Here is an 18452-nt window from a genome sequence, read left to right as displayed (position 1 = left end):
GGACGAGTCGTCCGAGGTCGCGAGCCTTCCGGGGGAGGGAAGGGGCGGCTGTGGCGGCGGGGAGGACAGTCCTCGGATGGCGTCGGGGGCCGCCGAGCCCACTGCGCTGCCCTCGCGCGGCGCCGCGTCCCAGCCCGAAAGGCGGTGCCCGGCCGCGCGAGGTGTCAGGGACAAACGTCCACCCGTGGTCCTGGGGAGGGTTTAACGGCGCCTTCCGTCAGGCTGAGCCGTCGGGAACCCCTAGCCCGGGCACACCCGACGCGCGGGTCGTGGCCACACGGACGCCAGGTCAGGGTCGGCACGTGGACAGAGGGCCTTCCGAGGAGACCCTGGGTCACACCTGCCCGCCCCGGCCTTTTTCTCCCCCGCCGGGCAGACGCGGAGCCGCAACGTGACCTCTCCAGAAAGCCGGCGGCGAGCGACCAGCTAGGCTCCGGGGGAGGGTTTGGAGAGCCGAGGAGCTAAGTGCGCGGCCCCCGGGGCTCGGAGGCGAGCCGAGCGCCGGCCAATGGCTGCGGCGGGGGCGGGGAGGAGGCTCGCCCGGGGCCCGGCGGGGGCCGCGTCCCTTCCCCAGCCTCGCCCTCCCTAACCTTCGCGGCCCCGCCCGCCTTCCCGCCCGCCCTCTTAAGGCCGACCCGGCCCTCCCGGCCCGCCCAAAGCCTACCGGTCCCGAGGCCGTGCCGCCGTCGGGGTCCTGCAGGGCGCCCGAGCCGCCGCCGCGCTCTCGGAGGAGGGTGAGCGCGGGGCCTCCGGGCCGTCGTCGACCCCGCGCGCCAGAAAACCCTGTGGTACTCGCCGCGCCTTTGGTTTGGGGTGGTCGCTGCACCCTCGCGGGGGCTTTGACTCCTTCAGTGCTTTCAGCCCGAGTGGCAGAGAGTTGGGGACAGAAGAGGCCAGGAGCCGGGCGCCTTTGGAGAGTCGGGAGGAGAGAAGCGGATGCCTTGGTCGGGGCTGACCTCTTCTCCTGACCCCATGTTCTGTAATTTCTGAGTCACGACCCTGCTTGGTTTTCTTATTGGGCTCATTGATCTCGCCCACAAGACCCGCCGCGAAGGGGCTTCATCCCTCAGTCATCGTTAACTTGTTCTGCGTGTCCATTAAAACGCCATCCCTCCCCTTCGGCCGCGCGGGGACGAGAGGGCGGGCGGGGAGCTGCCCAGGCTTCTACTGGCCCGGGGGCCTCCTCGCCGCTCCTGGGAGGCGACCCCAGGCCCTTACGCCCCCAGGGGGGGTCACTTGGAGTTTCCGAGGGACTTGGGGGATGTGGCGGGGATGCGGCGCTCGCTGCGTGGCTTCCGGGGATCCGAAGGTGGCGCCCCCCGTCCCCGTGTTCTGCAAGGCAGCGTGGGCCGCCAGGGTCGCAGGTTCACAGCGGGGTCCAGGGGGACTCGGGGAGCGAAGCTCTCCATCAGCACGGTCCGCCCGGGCACTCTTCCCTCTTGCCTCTCTGCTGGGGGCCCACGAGCGCCGTGGAGCTCTCAGCTACCGCCCCAGCCCCGGGGGAGGGAGGGTCGGGCGACTCCGACCCACCCTGTTAAAGAGCTTTGTTGCACGGAAGAGGAAAAGGGAAACGCGAAACAGGTTTTGTAGGAGCCGGGTTTGGGGGCGGAATGTGGTGAGCGAGTGGTGGAAACTTGTCGTGCTTGGTCGGGGTGTGTTTGGAGAGGAAAGGCAAAGGAGACCCTAACTAGGAATTTGGAGTTGGGTGGGATCCAGGAGGAGTTTCGTTCGCGTTTTTTTGTTTGTTTGTTTGTTTGCTTGTTGGTTGATCTTTTTGTTTTGTTTGTGGTGGGGAGCGTTTGCGAGATCCAATTGGGAATTAAACCGATTGCCTCCGTCGCGGCGCGGACTCGGGCGGTGGAGCGGGGTGTTAGGAACGCGCGCTGCCTCGGGGCAGCCAGGCCGGGCCAGGCGCGCTCAGCCGCACTTGCTTTCTCGCAGAACCGCCGCGCCCTGTGGCCCGGGATGGCTCTGCGGCTGCCAGGTGATGCCGGGCCCCTCGACAAGATGTGCTACCCGCCCGAGAGGCTCCAGAGCAGCCCCCACCACTTGGCTGCCTACTACTCGCCTTTCCCGTCCTACGGCCACTTGGGGAACCTCCTAGCCACCGCGGAGGAGGATTTCCAACCTTTCCGGCCGCTGGACCCCGCCGTGCCCGGGCCCCAGGCCATGTCCCCCTTCGCCTTTCGAACGGTGCCTCCTTTGCTGAGTCCCGGCCTGGGCGTACCGCGAGAGCCGCTCTACGATGTGCCCTGGTACGGCAAGCTGCCACCGTGGTACCCCATGCCCCACCTCCCCAGGGAGGTGCCGCACTTTCTCAACAGCAGCCACGAGTATACAGGCGGCATCGGTGAAGACCTCGGCCAGAGCGATGGCCGGAGCAACGGTGGCCAATATTGTGGGCCGGAAACTTTAATTCCGCAGCCCCCTGTGGATGCTTGCCTGGTACGTGAGGATCTGAAGACTTCCCAGCTATCTTGCTCTCCCCCCAAGTGGTCTGAGGATGGCCCCGCAGCCCCGAACCAAGAGAGGAAGTCGCCTCATCATTACCACTTCACTGAGGAGAACTTGCACTTAGTTCTTTATGGGGCCATTTCCAGCCTGGAGCACCCGGCCCACCTGCACCACGCGATTTCTGGAATTCTGGTTCCCACGGACAGCTCTGGTAAAGGGAATTCAAGACAACTGGCAGTTAGGCTGGATGGGAATAGAGGGGGGAGCAGTTAGTCGGAAAGAGACACTTCATGATGACTCTGAGGCTGTGCAAGTGTGTGGGAAGGGGCTGGAGGTGCCCTCCTTAGCGGGTGGAGCCTGGGGATTGTAGACTCACTTCTGAGACTTACTGCTTAACTGCATGGTCTCAGTTGCAAAAAGTCGGCCTCATAGTAAGGTATCTCAAAGACATCCCCATTCAGTTTTCTCTCCGCGGTCCCAGCTCAGCCATCTATTATAACTTAGTCAAAATCAGTGTCATCCCCTGATTCTCAAGTTCCTTAAATTTGCAAAACTGGGTAATTACGTAAGCTTGCGAGCATTGTTCTGAGCCTCAGGGGAGAAATTGTATATAAAACGACCCATGTTAAAGGAGTAGGGAAAAATATCAAGGAAAAACATCAAACCCAAGATAATGGTTACCTCTAGGGAGTAGGAAAGAAAATGCCTTCTAAAAGCATTTCACAATACATTTTTTTCATGGAAAAATAGGTTCTTAATCTGGTCTTTTTCTAGGGTCTGATTCTCTTCCTCAAACTCTGGATAAAGACTCCCTTCAGCTACCAGAAGGTAGGCACAGCTTCTTCCTTAGGTTTCTCTTCCTCGGCTAAAAGTGTCGAGTCCGTTTCCTCATTGTGTCTTCCTGCCTTGGGTTTCCCTAGGTCTCTGTCTCAGGCAGACGATGTTTGGTGAAGCCCCACATTTTGGTGTGTTCTGCAGCAACGTCATTGCCAAAGGAGTCAGGTTTGGGCCCTTTCAAGGTAAAGTGGTCAATGCCAGTGAAGTCAAGACTTACGGAGACAATTCTTTGATGTGGGAGGTAAATATGTCCGTGGGGAGGGAGGCTGGCGGGGAACATTTTGGCCTTTGGTCCTCTGGGAGAGTCCTGGCTGGGGAAACAGGGCCCACTGGCAGGATCCGCCTTGCTGCCTGTTTTGCAATATAAAGGGAAGGACAAACAGGCCTGCCTGAGGATAGCACCTTTGCTTGATTTCTGTGTGCTTTGAGGTGCCTTAAGTCATTTTAGTCTGTGAAGATTAGGCATAGACTTTGTATTTTAAAGATTTAATACATCGTCGTTATATTTTTAGATAATTCTAAGTGCTTTGAATATTATAGGGACGATGCAGAAAAATATGCCAAAGGGGGAAAAGGCAAATTAAACATTTAGCAAGGAGTTTTAAAAATCCGATATTCTAACTCTGAAGGAGGACAGTGTGTGCTGGGGGGACTGCAGTTTGCTATCTGTATGAAAAGTAATTGGTCACAAGGTATCAAAGCCAAGGTGCAAAACCCCTTGACACTGAATTTCTATGTCTAGTGATGTATTTTTGGGGAAATAATCTGAAATTCAGACTCTGTAGAAGATACTTACCATGGAATTGTTTATCATAACAAAAGATTGGAGACTGTGAAACTGCCGACACTGAAGAAATAGTGAAATATGGCTCCATCTATGCATGAAGACTAGATTGGAATAAAACACAAAATTAATTGGTTGTCTTTATGTAGTGGAATTAAATGTAAGCTTGTTTTCCTTAACTCTGCTTATGAAATTAACATGCTTACTATAGACATTTGGAAATCAAGAATGTAATCAAAGTAAGAATCTTTACAAATTTGTTAGATTACCTATTGAAATGCCTCGAAGCTAATACATCTATGCAGTCTTAAGTAGATTTTTATGTTAGTTGTAATGATATTGAAACTTAATTTATAGAGATAAATTTGGTTGGTTCAAGTGTGAGATTATAACTTTTTAAAAGTTAACTCAAGGTTATAACTTTTTAATAATAATTCCAAATGACTTGTCTTTTATCTCATTTAGATCTTTGAAGATGGTCATTTGAGCCATTTTATAGATGGAAAAGGAAGTGCAGGGAACTGGATGTCCTATGTCAACTGTGCCCGTTTTCCCAAGGAGCAGAACCTAGTTGCAGTGCAGTGTCAAGGGCAGATATTTTATGAGAGCTGCAAGGAAATCTGTCGGAATCAAGAGCTCCTTGTGTGGTATGGAGACTGTTACGAGAAGTTTTTGGACATCCCTGTGAGCCTTCAGGTCCCAGAACAGGGAAAGCAGCCGCCTGGGCCGCCTGGGCCCTCTGAAGGTTAGTGCACACCTCTGCTCCCCAAGCAGCCCTGCTACTGGAAGGACTGGGCTTTCCCCTCCTGCATCCTTGCACACATGGAGCTCCTCCCTCCCAAAGGGGGAGACTAAACAGAGGGTGTGTCTAACCAGGGAGGCCTTACCCAGGTAGAGGAAAGCACCCTCACTTTTCCAAAGCTGCTGAAGCTACTTGTATTCACAAGGAAATCTTTACTTCTACTCCTTCACCCCCTCCTGAAGATTAAAATGAAATAAATGGATGCAACCACTGCCTTAGGTGAGCCACATTGATTCATCTCTGTTCAAGTGAATGTAGCTGATGTAGTCAAAGAGCTAGAGCAGACTAGAGCTAATTTAAATGGTAGTTTGCAATACCTTAGTGGTTGAGACAAGCATTAAAGAAAGGAGAGATAAGAATAAAGCAGAATAAAAATAATAAAAAATACGACGCACAGCACATTTAAGTAAATCTTGTTTTGAGTAGTGTTGTTTCAAATGGACATGGTGTGTATGCTGGGACTCAATTATAAAACATATTTCTCAATGTGGGTCTCCGTCAAGTTTGAGAAACACTGAGCTAGAGTCCATCTCAAACTTCAATGTGGGTACGAATCCCTGGGGAACTTGGAAAGATGCAGATTTTAAATCAAAGGAGTGGGTAGAGCCCAAGAGTCTGCATTTCTCACAAACTTCCAGGGAATACCGATATGCTATGGTCTCTGGACCACATTTGAGTAGTAAGGAGCTAGCAGACCCACCAAACCACTCTGGGGATGAGGCTAAGGGATTTCCATTTTAAATAAGATCTCCACCTGATCTTCTATATACACAAAAGTTTTGGAACTACTGATCTAATAGGTGGGATGAGTCAAATGCAAATTATGGTCATATGTGTAATAAGGTAGAAGACCAGCTTATTTTACCATGATAAGTGTAACGGGGTAAAAGAAAAAGGAAATTGGCATTTGTCACACACTCTGATTACTTGCATGCACACTGGACTGAGACTGTTCAGAGCAGGAAACAAGCCTAACAAAACACCTTAATATCCCTTGCTCCTGGGTCCTAAGGTGTATTGAATGAAGTAGGAAGACATCACAACTAAATTGAAAAAAGTTGCTTAGGGATGAGATGAAAATCAAGAGTACATAAGATAGAGAGGGAAGGCAATGCCTACTCAGGGAATAGTGAAACCAATGGTAAGGAAAGGTTCAACGGGGATTAGGAGTAACACAATCAGCCCATTCAATAGTTAAAGCCGGAAATACTGGGGGCCTGGCACGACCTCACCTCGTTTTGGTGAAGTGTCTTCCTATTACCCCAACATGGGGTTGTTGTGGGAATGGGGAAGTGGGTGAAGATGAGGGGAGGCTTTCTCTACAGGATAGTTCAAAGTTGTCTTATATTTAGCACCAAACAAAATAATTTGTTGTTCTTTTGTCATTCCCAAAAGAGGTACTGCTTTTGAAATAAAAGTAGTTGGGAAAAAATGCTTAATACCTCACAGAAAGTAATCATCATTATTCTGAAAAATTATTTAACAATTTATAGAGCTATTAAAATGCTTATAAACTTTGATGTCTTGATAATACTCTTCTGGAAATTTATCTTCAGGGAATAATCCAAAAGAAAAATTTCGTCCACTAGGATTTTTACTGTAGCAGCTTCCATAGTAATGAAGAATCACAAAAAAACTAAAGGCTCTACAGTAGAATAATTAAGTAAATTAAGATATATTATTAACATGGAATATTAGGCAGATATCACCATCATATATATAATAAGCAGTAGGGATGAGGGCTTACCAGGGGTAAGTGGAGTGAAAAATCCCAGCACAGTTACACCTGTGCTCCAATTCTGAACCAAATTGTATCTGATGCATTGTTAAAATGACATGGATTCTGGACAATGTGAAAGGAAACACGAACAACTTGATTTGTTGGGGAGGAATTATGGGTGAATTCATCTGTTCTGTGTTAATATGGTTTTAGATGTGATAAAAAGGAAAGAAACAAACATCACTCTGCCCTTAACAAGTCTTCCCTCTCTGAAGAAATGTTGGCAAGGATTGTGGGACTGAGAAACGTCCTCCTTAGGATTCGAGTGGGGAGGGAGAGGGTCTGGGCCCTATGTGGGCGGGTTATTTGAGTATGCAAGCCCGACACTGTGTGTTTTGGGGGATGGAGGTGTGGAGTGGGAAGACAACTTCCCATTCCAAACCGCTGTCCATGGTAAATTTTTTTTCTTCCTTTTTTTGTTTTTCCTGGGATAACTCATTGGTTACCAAATAATATCCAAACTATCTCTGGTAGGCAGAAAGTGTCATTAGAAGTATTGAGAAACCTCTTGGCTAAACATAGTATGTTGACTGAGATGAAAGAAGGAAAGGGAAGGGAACTGGATAAAATTAGACAAATTTCCAAAGACCTGAGCAAGAAACAGACATCAGAAGCCTTAGTTAGTAAGTAATTTATGTCTAAATTGTTATTTGAATGCCTCTCAATGCTGAACCCTTTTTCTGAATGTTGATGTGTTTTAGTGCTTTGATTTGTAAAGATAGCTGACCTCCTCCTACCCCAGGAAGCAGGAAGACCAGGTATTTCTGACCAATGAAAAATTCTAGCTCTGACCAAAATCTGTCCCAGCAGGGAGATTCTGAGAGTATTAGCACCTCAATGAAAGTGATAGACATAGCAGGGCAGTAGGTGTCCTGGGGTTGGAGGTTGCCTTCCTGGTTATTTACTTAATGAATGGTTTATTTCCTTAGCCACCTGGTAAATGTGCTGGGGATGTAGTTTTCCACTAACAAAGCCCCTGATGGACAGCTTCCCTGCTGTCCTGGTGCTAAGAGATTTCTCTCTACTGACTCCTGCATATACTTACTTCGGCTTTTTGCTCCCTCCCTGGAGGCAGACAAAAAGGTCTCAGTGATGCATTCATAGTCAAAGTCACATTATCCTCTGGAATCCTGAGTGTTCTCAGCAGGGAAGCTTTTGTAGGTGGCCTCTGTCCTCCCCTCTCAAAAACATAGACACCCCTGCACCCGCGACCTCCTTTGCTAGAGTCGACTGCTCCCTCCCTAACCTTCTCCTTTCCCTGTCTTAATAAAAACAGATTTGCCTTCTCAGTCATGTCTGACCCTCAGTGATAGTATCATACTCTGTTGCTGAGAACTCTGTTGGTATCCCTTTCCTTGGTAAGTGTTAGAATTAAATCGTCACAGTAATCCTGTGTGGTTGGGAAAGCAAAGTATATTCATCCTAACTCTATACTTGAAGATTCCAGCTGTAGAATCTTCCCTAAAATTACAGAGAAGTGAACTATAAACCACTTGTCCTATCCCTCACCCGGAGAGGATGCCCAGGACTTTGTAATTGTTCCTTATGGAAGAGCACCCTTGAAGACTGGAAAGTACATGTGGGTGTCCTCTGTCCCAGGAGAACCACTTTGAGCTTGTAGCTCAGGCTGGTTGTAAAGGGAGGAGTAGATGTGCCCCAGTATCCTAACCTGGTAACAAGTGCCAGTTGAAAATGTGTCCAGGGACTGTGGGACTGAACTGCTAAGTTGTGCTGAAGAAAGGGTTTCTTCAGCAAATACATTTCAGGACAAAAAGCGAAGGAAATCCTATAGTCGAAGAGATTTAAGAGACATTGCAATCGTGTACACTATGTAAGCTTTGAATTCCAATTTGAACAAACTGACTATAAAACACATTAAAGAATAAGGAATATTCTTACGACAATGGCATTATAGTTAGGATTTTTAAAGAAGTCATTATCTTTTAAAAGATGCACACTATTTGTCTTTATGGGCCAAATAATTATGGAGGGAAGTGTCTAGTGATAAAGATGGAAACAAAATTGGCTTTGAGTTGATGATTGTTAGAACTCGGTGATGGGTTCCTGGGGGTTTATTACACTATAATTTCTATGTTGGTGTATATTTAAATTTTTCTATAATAAAAGATTTTTAAAAATTACCTTGCAGGAAGTAATGATGAGGGAAGGTAGCAGGAAAAGTCAATGAGACGTGTCCCCTTGTGTTTGACAGAGTCTGCAGAAGGTTACAGATGTGAAAGGTGTGGAAAAGTCTTTACCTACAAATATTACAGAGATAAGCACCTCAAATACACCCCCTGTGTGGACAAGGGTGACAGGAAATTCCCGTGTTCTCTCTGCAAACGATCCTTTGAGAAGCGGGACCGGCTCAGGATCCATATCCTTCACGTCCATGAGAAGCATCGACCTCACAAGGTAAGATTCGGGAAGGCAAATGATCCTTTTTATTCTCATTCACTATCGATGCTCCTTGTCTGGGATTCACGATGCTTGCTGAGAGGAGCTCTCAGAGGCTGTGGCAGTGCTGTGGAAGAGGCAGTGACATGAGCCAGGTGTTAGGACAGGTGTCAGGGTACAGGGAGGCACCTGGAGGAGGAGGGAGGGTCCACGTCCACCTGAACACCTTGGTTGTGAGGGGTGTCTGGGACAAGGTGGTACCGAGCTGGGCTGGGTTTCGATGGAAGGCTGAGGTATGTGTCCTAGAGCAGGAGCAAGGTCATTGGGGAGGGGAGAGGGTTGGAAAATCCCTGGCAAGAAAGAGGCTGGCACGCAGTTTTCAGTAACCACGTTGCCCATAATTTGTGCAGGGATGTTGATAGAGGTGAGGACGAAGTGTAGGCATAGTAAAGCATGCAAGGCCTCCAACGGCATGCTGAGAATTTTGGAAGGAAGAAAAGCAGTAATGGCACTGGGGAGCCGTTTTCCCACCACCGAGATACCTGGTCCGCTGCTCTGCCTGCCTTGGTTCAAAAAAGCAAAATTCCATTGTGCTTAATTAGAAAGAGGGCTCTGGGTACAGACTGTTAAGACAGTGGAATTATTCTCACATGTTAAACTGGCTCAGGATCCATATCCTTCAGGTCCATGAGACTAGAATACTATCTAGTTTTCTGATAGTTAAAGAGTTAGACCCCACTTTTTCTTTTTTAAGACACTGCATATTCAACACTTATTTGTTATATAAATTATGGCCCATTAAAAGAATAAATAGCAGAATATGTATAGAATGAACTCATTTAAAACATTTTACTGCGTAGACTTAAATATAAATCATGTTTACATATAAATGGAAAAATAGGAAAAAAATAAACAAACAGCTAATTATAATTATGGGAGTATGAGAGAAGGGGGCCAACAGTGATTTTTATATTTTTACTTGATAAACTTCTTTAATTAATTTTTATTTCCAATTTGCCTTTTTTAAAAAGATTTATTTATTTATTTCTACCCTCCCCCATTTGTCTGCTCTCTGTGTCCATTCACTGTGTGTTCTGTGTCCACTTGTATTCTCATCAGGCGGTGCTGGGGATCTGTGTCTCTTTGTTGTATCATCTTGCTGAGTCGGCTGTCTGTCTGTGTGGCACCACTCCTGGGCGGGCTGTGGTTTCACACGGGGTGGCTCTCCTTGCACAGGGGGGCACCCTTGCATAGGGGCATCCCTGCATGGGCCAGCACTCCTTGCATGCAGCAGCACTGCGCATGGGCCAGCTCACCACACAAGCCAGGAGGCCCTGGGTATCGAATATTTGGACCTCCTATCTCCTCCAGATGTTGAACCACATCTGCTTTCCCCAATTTGCTTGGTAAAGACAATTTGGGGGAAAAAAAGAAGTAAAAGTACCTGATACCTCATGGCCCAGATTTAAGCCATTTTAGGTATATTATTCCCCCTCTGTATGTATCTGTATGTATTTTTAATATAATTAAGATAATACTAAATATTACGATACTACTTTTCCAGCTTAGCATTGCATCACAAGTTTATTTATAAACATAATAATGACTATATCAGTATATCAGATGAATGTGCCATAATGTACTTAACCAGTCCCCGGTTTTGTGTGTTTTCCCCCAGTATCGCTTTAGTAAACTATGTTTTAAATAAATCCTTATCTCTGTTACCCATCTAATCATTTCTTTGGGACAAATTCCTGGAAGTAGAAAAAACTGGGTTAACAGGTATATACAGTTTTAAGGCTCTTGATGTAAGCTGCCACACCACCTTCCAAAGAAGGTGCCTATATGTAGCCTGTCCTACTGGGCTTGCAGTGTAGTGAGAAGCACCAGCTTTCATGCCAATAATGAATATTACCCTTCAGTGTGGCCCTTTTGATAGATGGAACATGGTATCTTGCTTCAATTTTCATCTTCTTTACTAAATGAGATTAAGTTTCTTTAAAAAATATATCTTTTATTGGGATTTGTTTTGAGTCTTGTGATTTGTTCATTTATTTCCTTGGTTATTATTAGTTCTGCTATTGGGGTATGTTCTATGATTGATGGTATGCCATAATTTTTATTGGTTGCATTTTCTTTTTAGTTAGTACATAAAGTAATAGTGTATCTTACAATTGATTATACTGTATTTAAGATCTTTGTCATATCCACTGCAGATCAAAGAATGTTAAGAAAACAGAAGCTACAGGATTAGGGTGTTTTGATTTGTTTGTTTTTTACTAAAGGTTGTCAGTTAGGTCAAGCTGATATCAAACTAGAGTTTTGGTTGGGTCACATGCCTAAACACAGAACAATGGGAGGACGAGGCTTGGGGTTTCGGTGAAAAAACCTGTAGCTAAGTATTAGTCTTGAAACTTGGGGGGTTCTAGACTAGGAGATCAATAGATGATAGAAATGATGAGAAGGGGCAGAAGCCGGTGATAGTGAGATGATGACTTAGACTTCAAAAGAGAAGGTGGTTTTATGGTAGAATGGAGGAATAATAATTTTAAACTGGCAATAGAAAATTATAAATTCTGTCATAACCACTGTTCCCAAAGGTGGTTCTTTAGTAATAATCTCTTTGTAAACTTTTCCTGAGTGGTCTCATCCTTTGTCATAGCTATAAATACCACTTAACCTTGAGTTTCCAATCTCTAGCCAAGAATTTTGTCCTGAGCTCAGAAGATATATTTCTAGTTCTCATAGAACTTCTGCACCTGAATATCCATGGCACTCCATGCTCATTATAGTCAGGGGGTTGTAGTGTTTTTCTCCTATTTTTTAACATATAGCTTTCTTTATTCTCTTATATTTCTTTATGTCATATACTTAGTTTGGGTACTTAGCTTTGTAACAAAGTATATTTAAATCTGCAGTAGCCTAATCATGAATTTTATTTTTTCCTTTTTTTATTTTTTTAGGAGGTACTAGGAATTGAACCCAGGACCTCATAGGTGGGAAACAAGTGCTCAACCACTGAGCTACAACCTCTCCCCTGTTCATGAATTTTAAAACTTAATTTAACTTGAATTAAACTGAAGTAAAAGAAGCTCACATGAAACTGAGACTTGTAAAACGTCAGTTAAATGATTTTTCATAAGAAAAACAGTTTCTGAAAGATCCTCATTGACTCAAAACCCAGAAGTTACTGGATATATAACCAATAACCTTAAAAGTTCTGTATAGCCTTCTACTACCTTCCCCTCCCCGCCCCCCAGTTGTCTGCTCTCTGTGTCCATTCACTGTGCATGCTTCTGTGTCCACTTGTATTCTTGTCAGCGGCACTGGGAATCTGTGTCTCTTTTTGTTGCGTCATCCTGCTGCATCAGCTCTCCACGTGTGTGGCGCCACTCCTGGGCGGGCTGAACTTTCTTTCACACTGAGTGGCTCTTCTTACGGGGCGCACTCCTTGTGCGTGGGGTCCGCCTAGGCGGGGGACACCCCTGCGTGGCATGGCAGTTTGCGTGCATCAGCACTGTGCGTGGACCAGCTCACCACACGGGTCAGAAGGCCCTGGGTTTGAACCCTGGACCTTCCATGTAGTAGGTGGACTCTCTATCCGTTGAGCCAAATCCACTTCCCTATCCTTCCAATATTTAAATCCTAAAGGGTACCTTCTTTTCAGGTGATGCATCAAGCAAAATTAATGAAGACCAATGTTCCAGAAAAGTAACAATTGCAAGAACACAAACTCTGTCAGAGGAAATCCCTCTAGTCAATAACATTTATGAACACAGAGTTCATACATGAATTAAATGTCAGTTCTCTCCAAAATATTATGCTATCTAACCAATGGAGATAATTTTTCAAAATGATGCCAGACTAATTTTCTTTATATTTCAACTTTGTCTCCCTGTAAGCTTTTTGTGTGTTTGTGTATGTGGTATTTCTAGTTGCTTTATCTCCTTGTTAGAGGTACATTTAATTTCTTAATTGTATAACTTGTTTAATGATATTTACCTTCTTATTGAAAGCATTCTTAAGGGAGCTTAATCTGTTTTGAACCAGTTGCTTTCTATTCCTGTGAGCAGTGATATTTGGATATTTTTATTTCCTTCCTAAATTAGTTCCACTGATTCTTCAGCTCACTCTTTTGCTTTCTTGATTCTTTGTTATCCTGAAGTATATCTTCAAGTAATTTTTTAAAGGACAAATGATGAAAATTTTCCACGTTCTCATTTGTCTGAGGTGATTTTACTTGTATACTACTTTAATAGTTTGACTGGGTATCTAATTTTTAGATCAAAATCATTTTCCCTCAGAACTTTTCTATCATTTGGTGCTTGTGTGGTTCTTGTTCTTTGTAAATAACCGGTTATCAAAAACTCTTGCAGAAATTGGTTTGTTTCTTTTTTAAATTTTTGGAGTTGTGAAATTTTATTATGATGTGTCAAGCTAGGTGTTCTTTCCTCCCCCCACTGCCCTTTCCTCACCCCCATCCTTGATGGACTCTTTCAATCTGAAAGCACAGGTTCTAAGATCAAAGGAATTTGCTTGTTCTCTCTGTCCTCCAGATCTTTGTTCTCTCCTGGAATTCCTTTTGGTCACATGTTAGGTTGAATCAACCTCCCCGTTCTTAACTTTATAATCTTTTTGCTATGTGCTCTCAAGAGAGTTCCCCAACTTTATTTTCCAAATCATGTACTTAGTCTTTACAGTCAACTGTGACCATTCAGTTATATAGTATTTCTATTAAGTACTTTTTTGTGTGCTAGCTTTGTTTTTTTAATTTTTAAAGATTGATTTATTTATGCCCTCCCCACCCCCTGCCACTTGCACCTGCTGTCTGCTCTCCGTGTCCATTCACTGCAAGTTCTTCCATGTCTTCTTGTCTTCTCTTCTCTTCTTCTCTTGAGGCACTAGAAACAGATCCCAGGACTTCCAACATGGGAGAGAAGCACTCAATTGCTTGAGCTACCTTAGCTCCCTGGTTTGTTGTATCTCTGTCTCTCCTGTGTCTTTTTTTGTTGTATCATCTTGTTGCACCAGCTCTCCACACCACGTGGGTCAACATACTTTACACCAGGAGTCCCTGGAAATCGAACTCAGGACCCTCCATGTGGTAGATGGGAGCCCAATCACTTGAGCCACATCTGCTTCCCACTTCGCTTGTTTTTAATTTCCAAGAAAAGTTCCCGTTTCTGATTGCTATCCTTTTATACTAATCTGTTCTTTTTGCAATATTAACTCGAATATATGACTTTTGTTTTAATAAAGATAATACATGTTCATATGAAAACTTCAAGCAGTAGAGAAAAATTAGAGAAGCTAGGTTAAGAGTAAAGAGACGTGCCATGACCTGTTCACAGCATGTGGCTGCACCACATATTCCCACTTGACCCCCCATTTTGGTTTTCATGTCTGTCACCACTCTCATTAGGGTGAGGCCACCTATCTTTGATAAGATGTTGGGCACATAGTAGGTACTCAATAAACACTTGTTGAATTAACTGCACAGTGCTTGCAGTCTAATCACAATCCTGTGAGGAGGGTAGAGGAAATATTTTGTGGATGGGGAAAATCAAGAAATAAAGATTCAAAGTTTAACTGACTCATTGTGGTCACACAGCTCCTGCTGACAGAGTAGGATCTACTTCAAGCCTATTTTATGCCATGATTGTGGTCAGTATCCAACATTTCACATCTGAAACAAAAGAAACCCATAGATGGTAGGTGAATTACCAAAAGTCACAGCATTAGCCACAGGATGTAGACCAGAATCCACACTCTCCTGATTCTTCAATTAACTTCATGATGTGTTCCCATTATCTCCAATAGTCTTATGCCTTGGAAGGATAATCCTCTGCCTATAGATATATACAGCAATTTTCATGTTTTCCATCCCCAGGTAAACATCCTTGAAATGAACTTTTTCGGGGAAGACATGATTTCCATTTTCTTTTTCTTTTTCACCATAGTGCTCCACATGTGGGAAGTGTTTCTCTCAATCTTCCAGCCTAAACAAACACATGCGAGTCCATTCTGGAGACAGACCGTACCAGTGTGTGTATTGTACAAAGGTAAATGGAAACCTCCTCAAGTCCTGCTTGGCTGTCCATGGATAAGAACTTGAGATCTTAATTCCTCTTTTATGAGTTCTTGGTAATTGTTAGTCTATTATTATCTCTCTGGTACCCCCAAGTAATGTTCAAACCTGCTGAAGATGGGCAGATATGACCTCCTACTGCCAAGCTGGCCGTTAGGACATGTGTAATGAAATACACTCCAAATTTACAGGGACCTGATAGTCATAGGCAATAGTGTGTAGCATTTGAGACATGTAAGACAGCTTCTGCCTTGGTTCAAATCCTGCCTCTGGTGCTTAACCTCGTAGTGCAATCTTGAGCAAGTCCGTTAACTTTTCTCTTATTTAGTTTTAATAAAATAGGGAAAATATATAATCTTTTCCTTACAGAGTTGTGGGATTACATGAGGAAAAATAATGTAAAACACTTGGAACAGTGCCTGCCACATCATATGTACGCACTATTGGAATGCTAGCGACTGTTGTTAGTATTTTAATCCATGAGGTTTTAAAATTGGAAGAATGCTGCTCGTCGAACTTTCTAGAGGAGCACTGAGGAAGCGGCATCTAATCTAATTATATTATTCAGAATACTGAGTTGTAAAAAAGAAGAGAGATATACGTGATTAACAGTTCCTAGAATAGAATAGATTAACCACGACCCTTCAAAATACACCAAACACCTAAAGTACTACTCGGATGATATATACCAGTGGTGTCCAGTGCAGTAGCCATTAGCCCTATATAGCTAAGTGCATGAAAATGAAATAAAGTTTTAAAATTCAGTTCCTCACTTGCGTTAGCCACCTTTCAAGTGCTCAGTACCACGTGGTTAATAACCATCAAATTGGAAAATGCAGATTCAGAACATTTCCATATCACCAAGAGTCATTTAAGTTTTTAAAATAAAGCCATATAAGGAATATGGATTGTCATATTCAGGGACTTCTAAAATTCCCAAAGAAGAATAAAATATTAAATCTACCAGGCTTGGGGAAACATACCTACAAAGAGTGTATCAATAGAATGAAAATAATCAGCATAGAAAAACGGGGTGGAGAGACATAACTAAACTGTGTGGATCCAGTACTCACCAAAGGAAGGTGGTCGTAGATTTGTGTGAAAAACAGCCTGCTGTGAGGGGCAATGACTAGGCACCAGCACACACCAGTCCTGAAAGCTCTTGATTTGTAGTTGCCCCTAACTGGAAACCACTCAGATGTACTTTAGTGAGTGAGTGATTAACAAACTGTAGTGTATTCATATGAAAGGGATTGAACTATTGATACATGCAGCAATCTGGATGAATCTTCAGAGAATGATACTAAGTTTAAAAAAAAAAGTCAATACCAAAGGTTGCATACTATATGATTCCAATTACATAACATTTCTGAAATGGCAAAATTATGTCGAGATGGAGAACAGATTAGTGGTTGCTCAGGGCCGGGTAGGAGTGTGAGCAAAGTGGGTATGGCTATGAAAAGGATACATAGGAGAGCCTCTGTTATTTCTTACAACTGCATGTGAATCTACAGTTCCTCAAAATGAAAAGTTTTACTTTGGGGAGTGGATGTACCTTAGTGGTTGAGCACCTGCTTCCCATGTACGAAGTCTTGGGTTCCATCCCTGGTACTGCCTTAAAAAAAAAATTTACTTTTAAAAAAGGAAACCAATAAGGTACAGAACTGTGAAAAGACTACCAAATTGGCTGATACTGGCTTCTCCTTTCCTACTGCATCTTGTCTTGAAGTGTGACCCTAGGACTCATGTCAGACATACTGGATCAGACAATCTGGGTTAGGGCTAAGAGTCTGCATTTGACCCTCAAGTGATCTTACACACTGAAAAGCCATTATTCTGTTAATACCCAGTGGTACTCAAAACCAGTCAGAATGACCAGTTGGTCAGGTCATTTCTTTTTAAGGCTATTGCTCTTGACCCTCAGTGCTCTATAGCCATAAAATCCAAGGTTCATCATTTGGAGAACTAAGGGTGACATAAGTATCGGTTACAGTGAAGTTCACCTTCATTTGATTGGTTGTCCAGCTCATGGAATTTTACTTTTTCTTCTGCTTTCTGTTCTCTGCCAGAAGTTCACTGCCTCCAGCATACTCCGCACACATATTAGGCAGCATTCCGGGGAGAAACCCTTCAAGTGCAAGTACTGTGGTAAATCTTTTGCCTCCCACGCTGCCCATGACAGCCATGTCCGGCGCTCACACAAGGACGATGATGGTTGCTCCTGCAGCATCTGTGGGAAAGTCTTCCCAGACCAGGAAGCCTTCTGCTCCCACATGAAATTTCATGAGGACTAGTTCTTGGGGCCTGGGGGCAATGTGGAAACTAAAGACTAAAAGTCTCTATTTTTGGTCATGGACGTGTCGTATGAACAGACGGTAGTAATACTGAGATGAGAAACAGAAAAATGGAACTGACCAATTTGCTGACTTTACTGAATTGATTGAATGTGGTCTTAATAGCTTTTGCAGAAATATTTTCCACAACTTTTGAACAAGAATCGAACTTCGGTGAATTTACCTAGAAACAGTGAAAGTTGGTTTGCAGCAGTGCTCAGGGGTCTGGAAAACTCAACATAAGCTCTGAGAGTGACTGTAGTAGAGAAGACCCCTGCATTTCAGGGATTGGGTGTAGAGTCTTTGATTTCACAATGAAAGAACAGATGATGATCTTTACTCTTTGCCTTGGGCCCCAAATTGTACCAGATGTATGGGCATCACCTGTTATATTCCTTTGAAGTTTCATTCAAGCCAGAGCTTTATTAGTTTTGTAAACTAAGTCATTCAGAGGTGAATTAATCTCCCATCTTCATTTGAATTTATTTTAAACCTTAGCTCCTAACCCTTCCCCACCACTTGACAAACGCCAATTGATACTTTCAGGTTAGTGGTGCCAAACAAAATTACCTGGAGGACTTGCAAGTTGGTTATTTACCTCACCATCTGTGACCTTGAACAACTGGGGAAGAAAAAGTATTGCCAAAGGCCAAAGAGTTGCAATAAGCTGGCAAATAGTTTTGCTCTAGTTTTAAACCTGATTTCATTCTTGATGAAAAGAAAGTAGATTTTTTCCCCAGATGTTTCTAATTAGCTGGTTAATGCTAGTATGCAGTATTTTTTAAAAAAGAGGTCCACTGAAAAGAAAAACGTGCTATATGGAGTATCACAAGACTGATGAAAGCATGTGGGAAGTAATCTCTTTAGGTGTGCAGAGAGAGAGTGAGCCACTCATGGGTAAGGAGAGGGAACATTTATTGAGCATTTATCAGCTGTCTCTGGACCAAGGGCTTTACATGCAGTCTCTAGCTGAGTCC

At 44.1% G+C, this 18452-nt stretch overlaps 1 protein-coding gene across 1 annotated transcript; it reads left to right on the top strand.

Annotated features, from left to right (window-relative positions):
- The first annotated feature begins 1965 nt into the window (after positions 1-1965).
- PRDM14 (PR/SET domain 14) lies at positions 1966-17436 on the top strand. Its single transcript, XM_004449633.1, has 7 exons — positions 1966-2665; positions 3229-3282; positions 3375-3532; positions 4541-4820; positions 8870-9072; positions 15015-15116; positions 17212-17436. Exons 1-7 carry the CDS (start codon positions 1966-1968, stop codon positions 17434-17436), a joined length of 1722 nt encoding a protein of 573 aa, XP_004449690.1.
- Positions 17437-18452: the final 1016 nt, after the last annotated feature.

Source organism: Dasypus novemcinctus, chromosome 14, assembly GCF_030445035.2.
Source record: "Dasypus novemcinctus isolate mDasNov1 chromosome 14, mDasNov1.1.hap2, whole genome shotgun sequence".
NCBI classification, from domain to species: Eukaryota; Metazoa; Chordata; class Mammalia; order Cingulata; family Dasypodidae; genus Dasypus; species Dasypus novemcinctus.
This window is presented reverse-complemented; position numbering and strand designations above follow the sequence as displayed.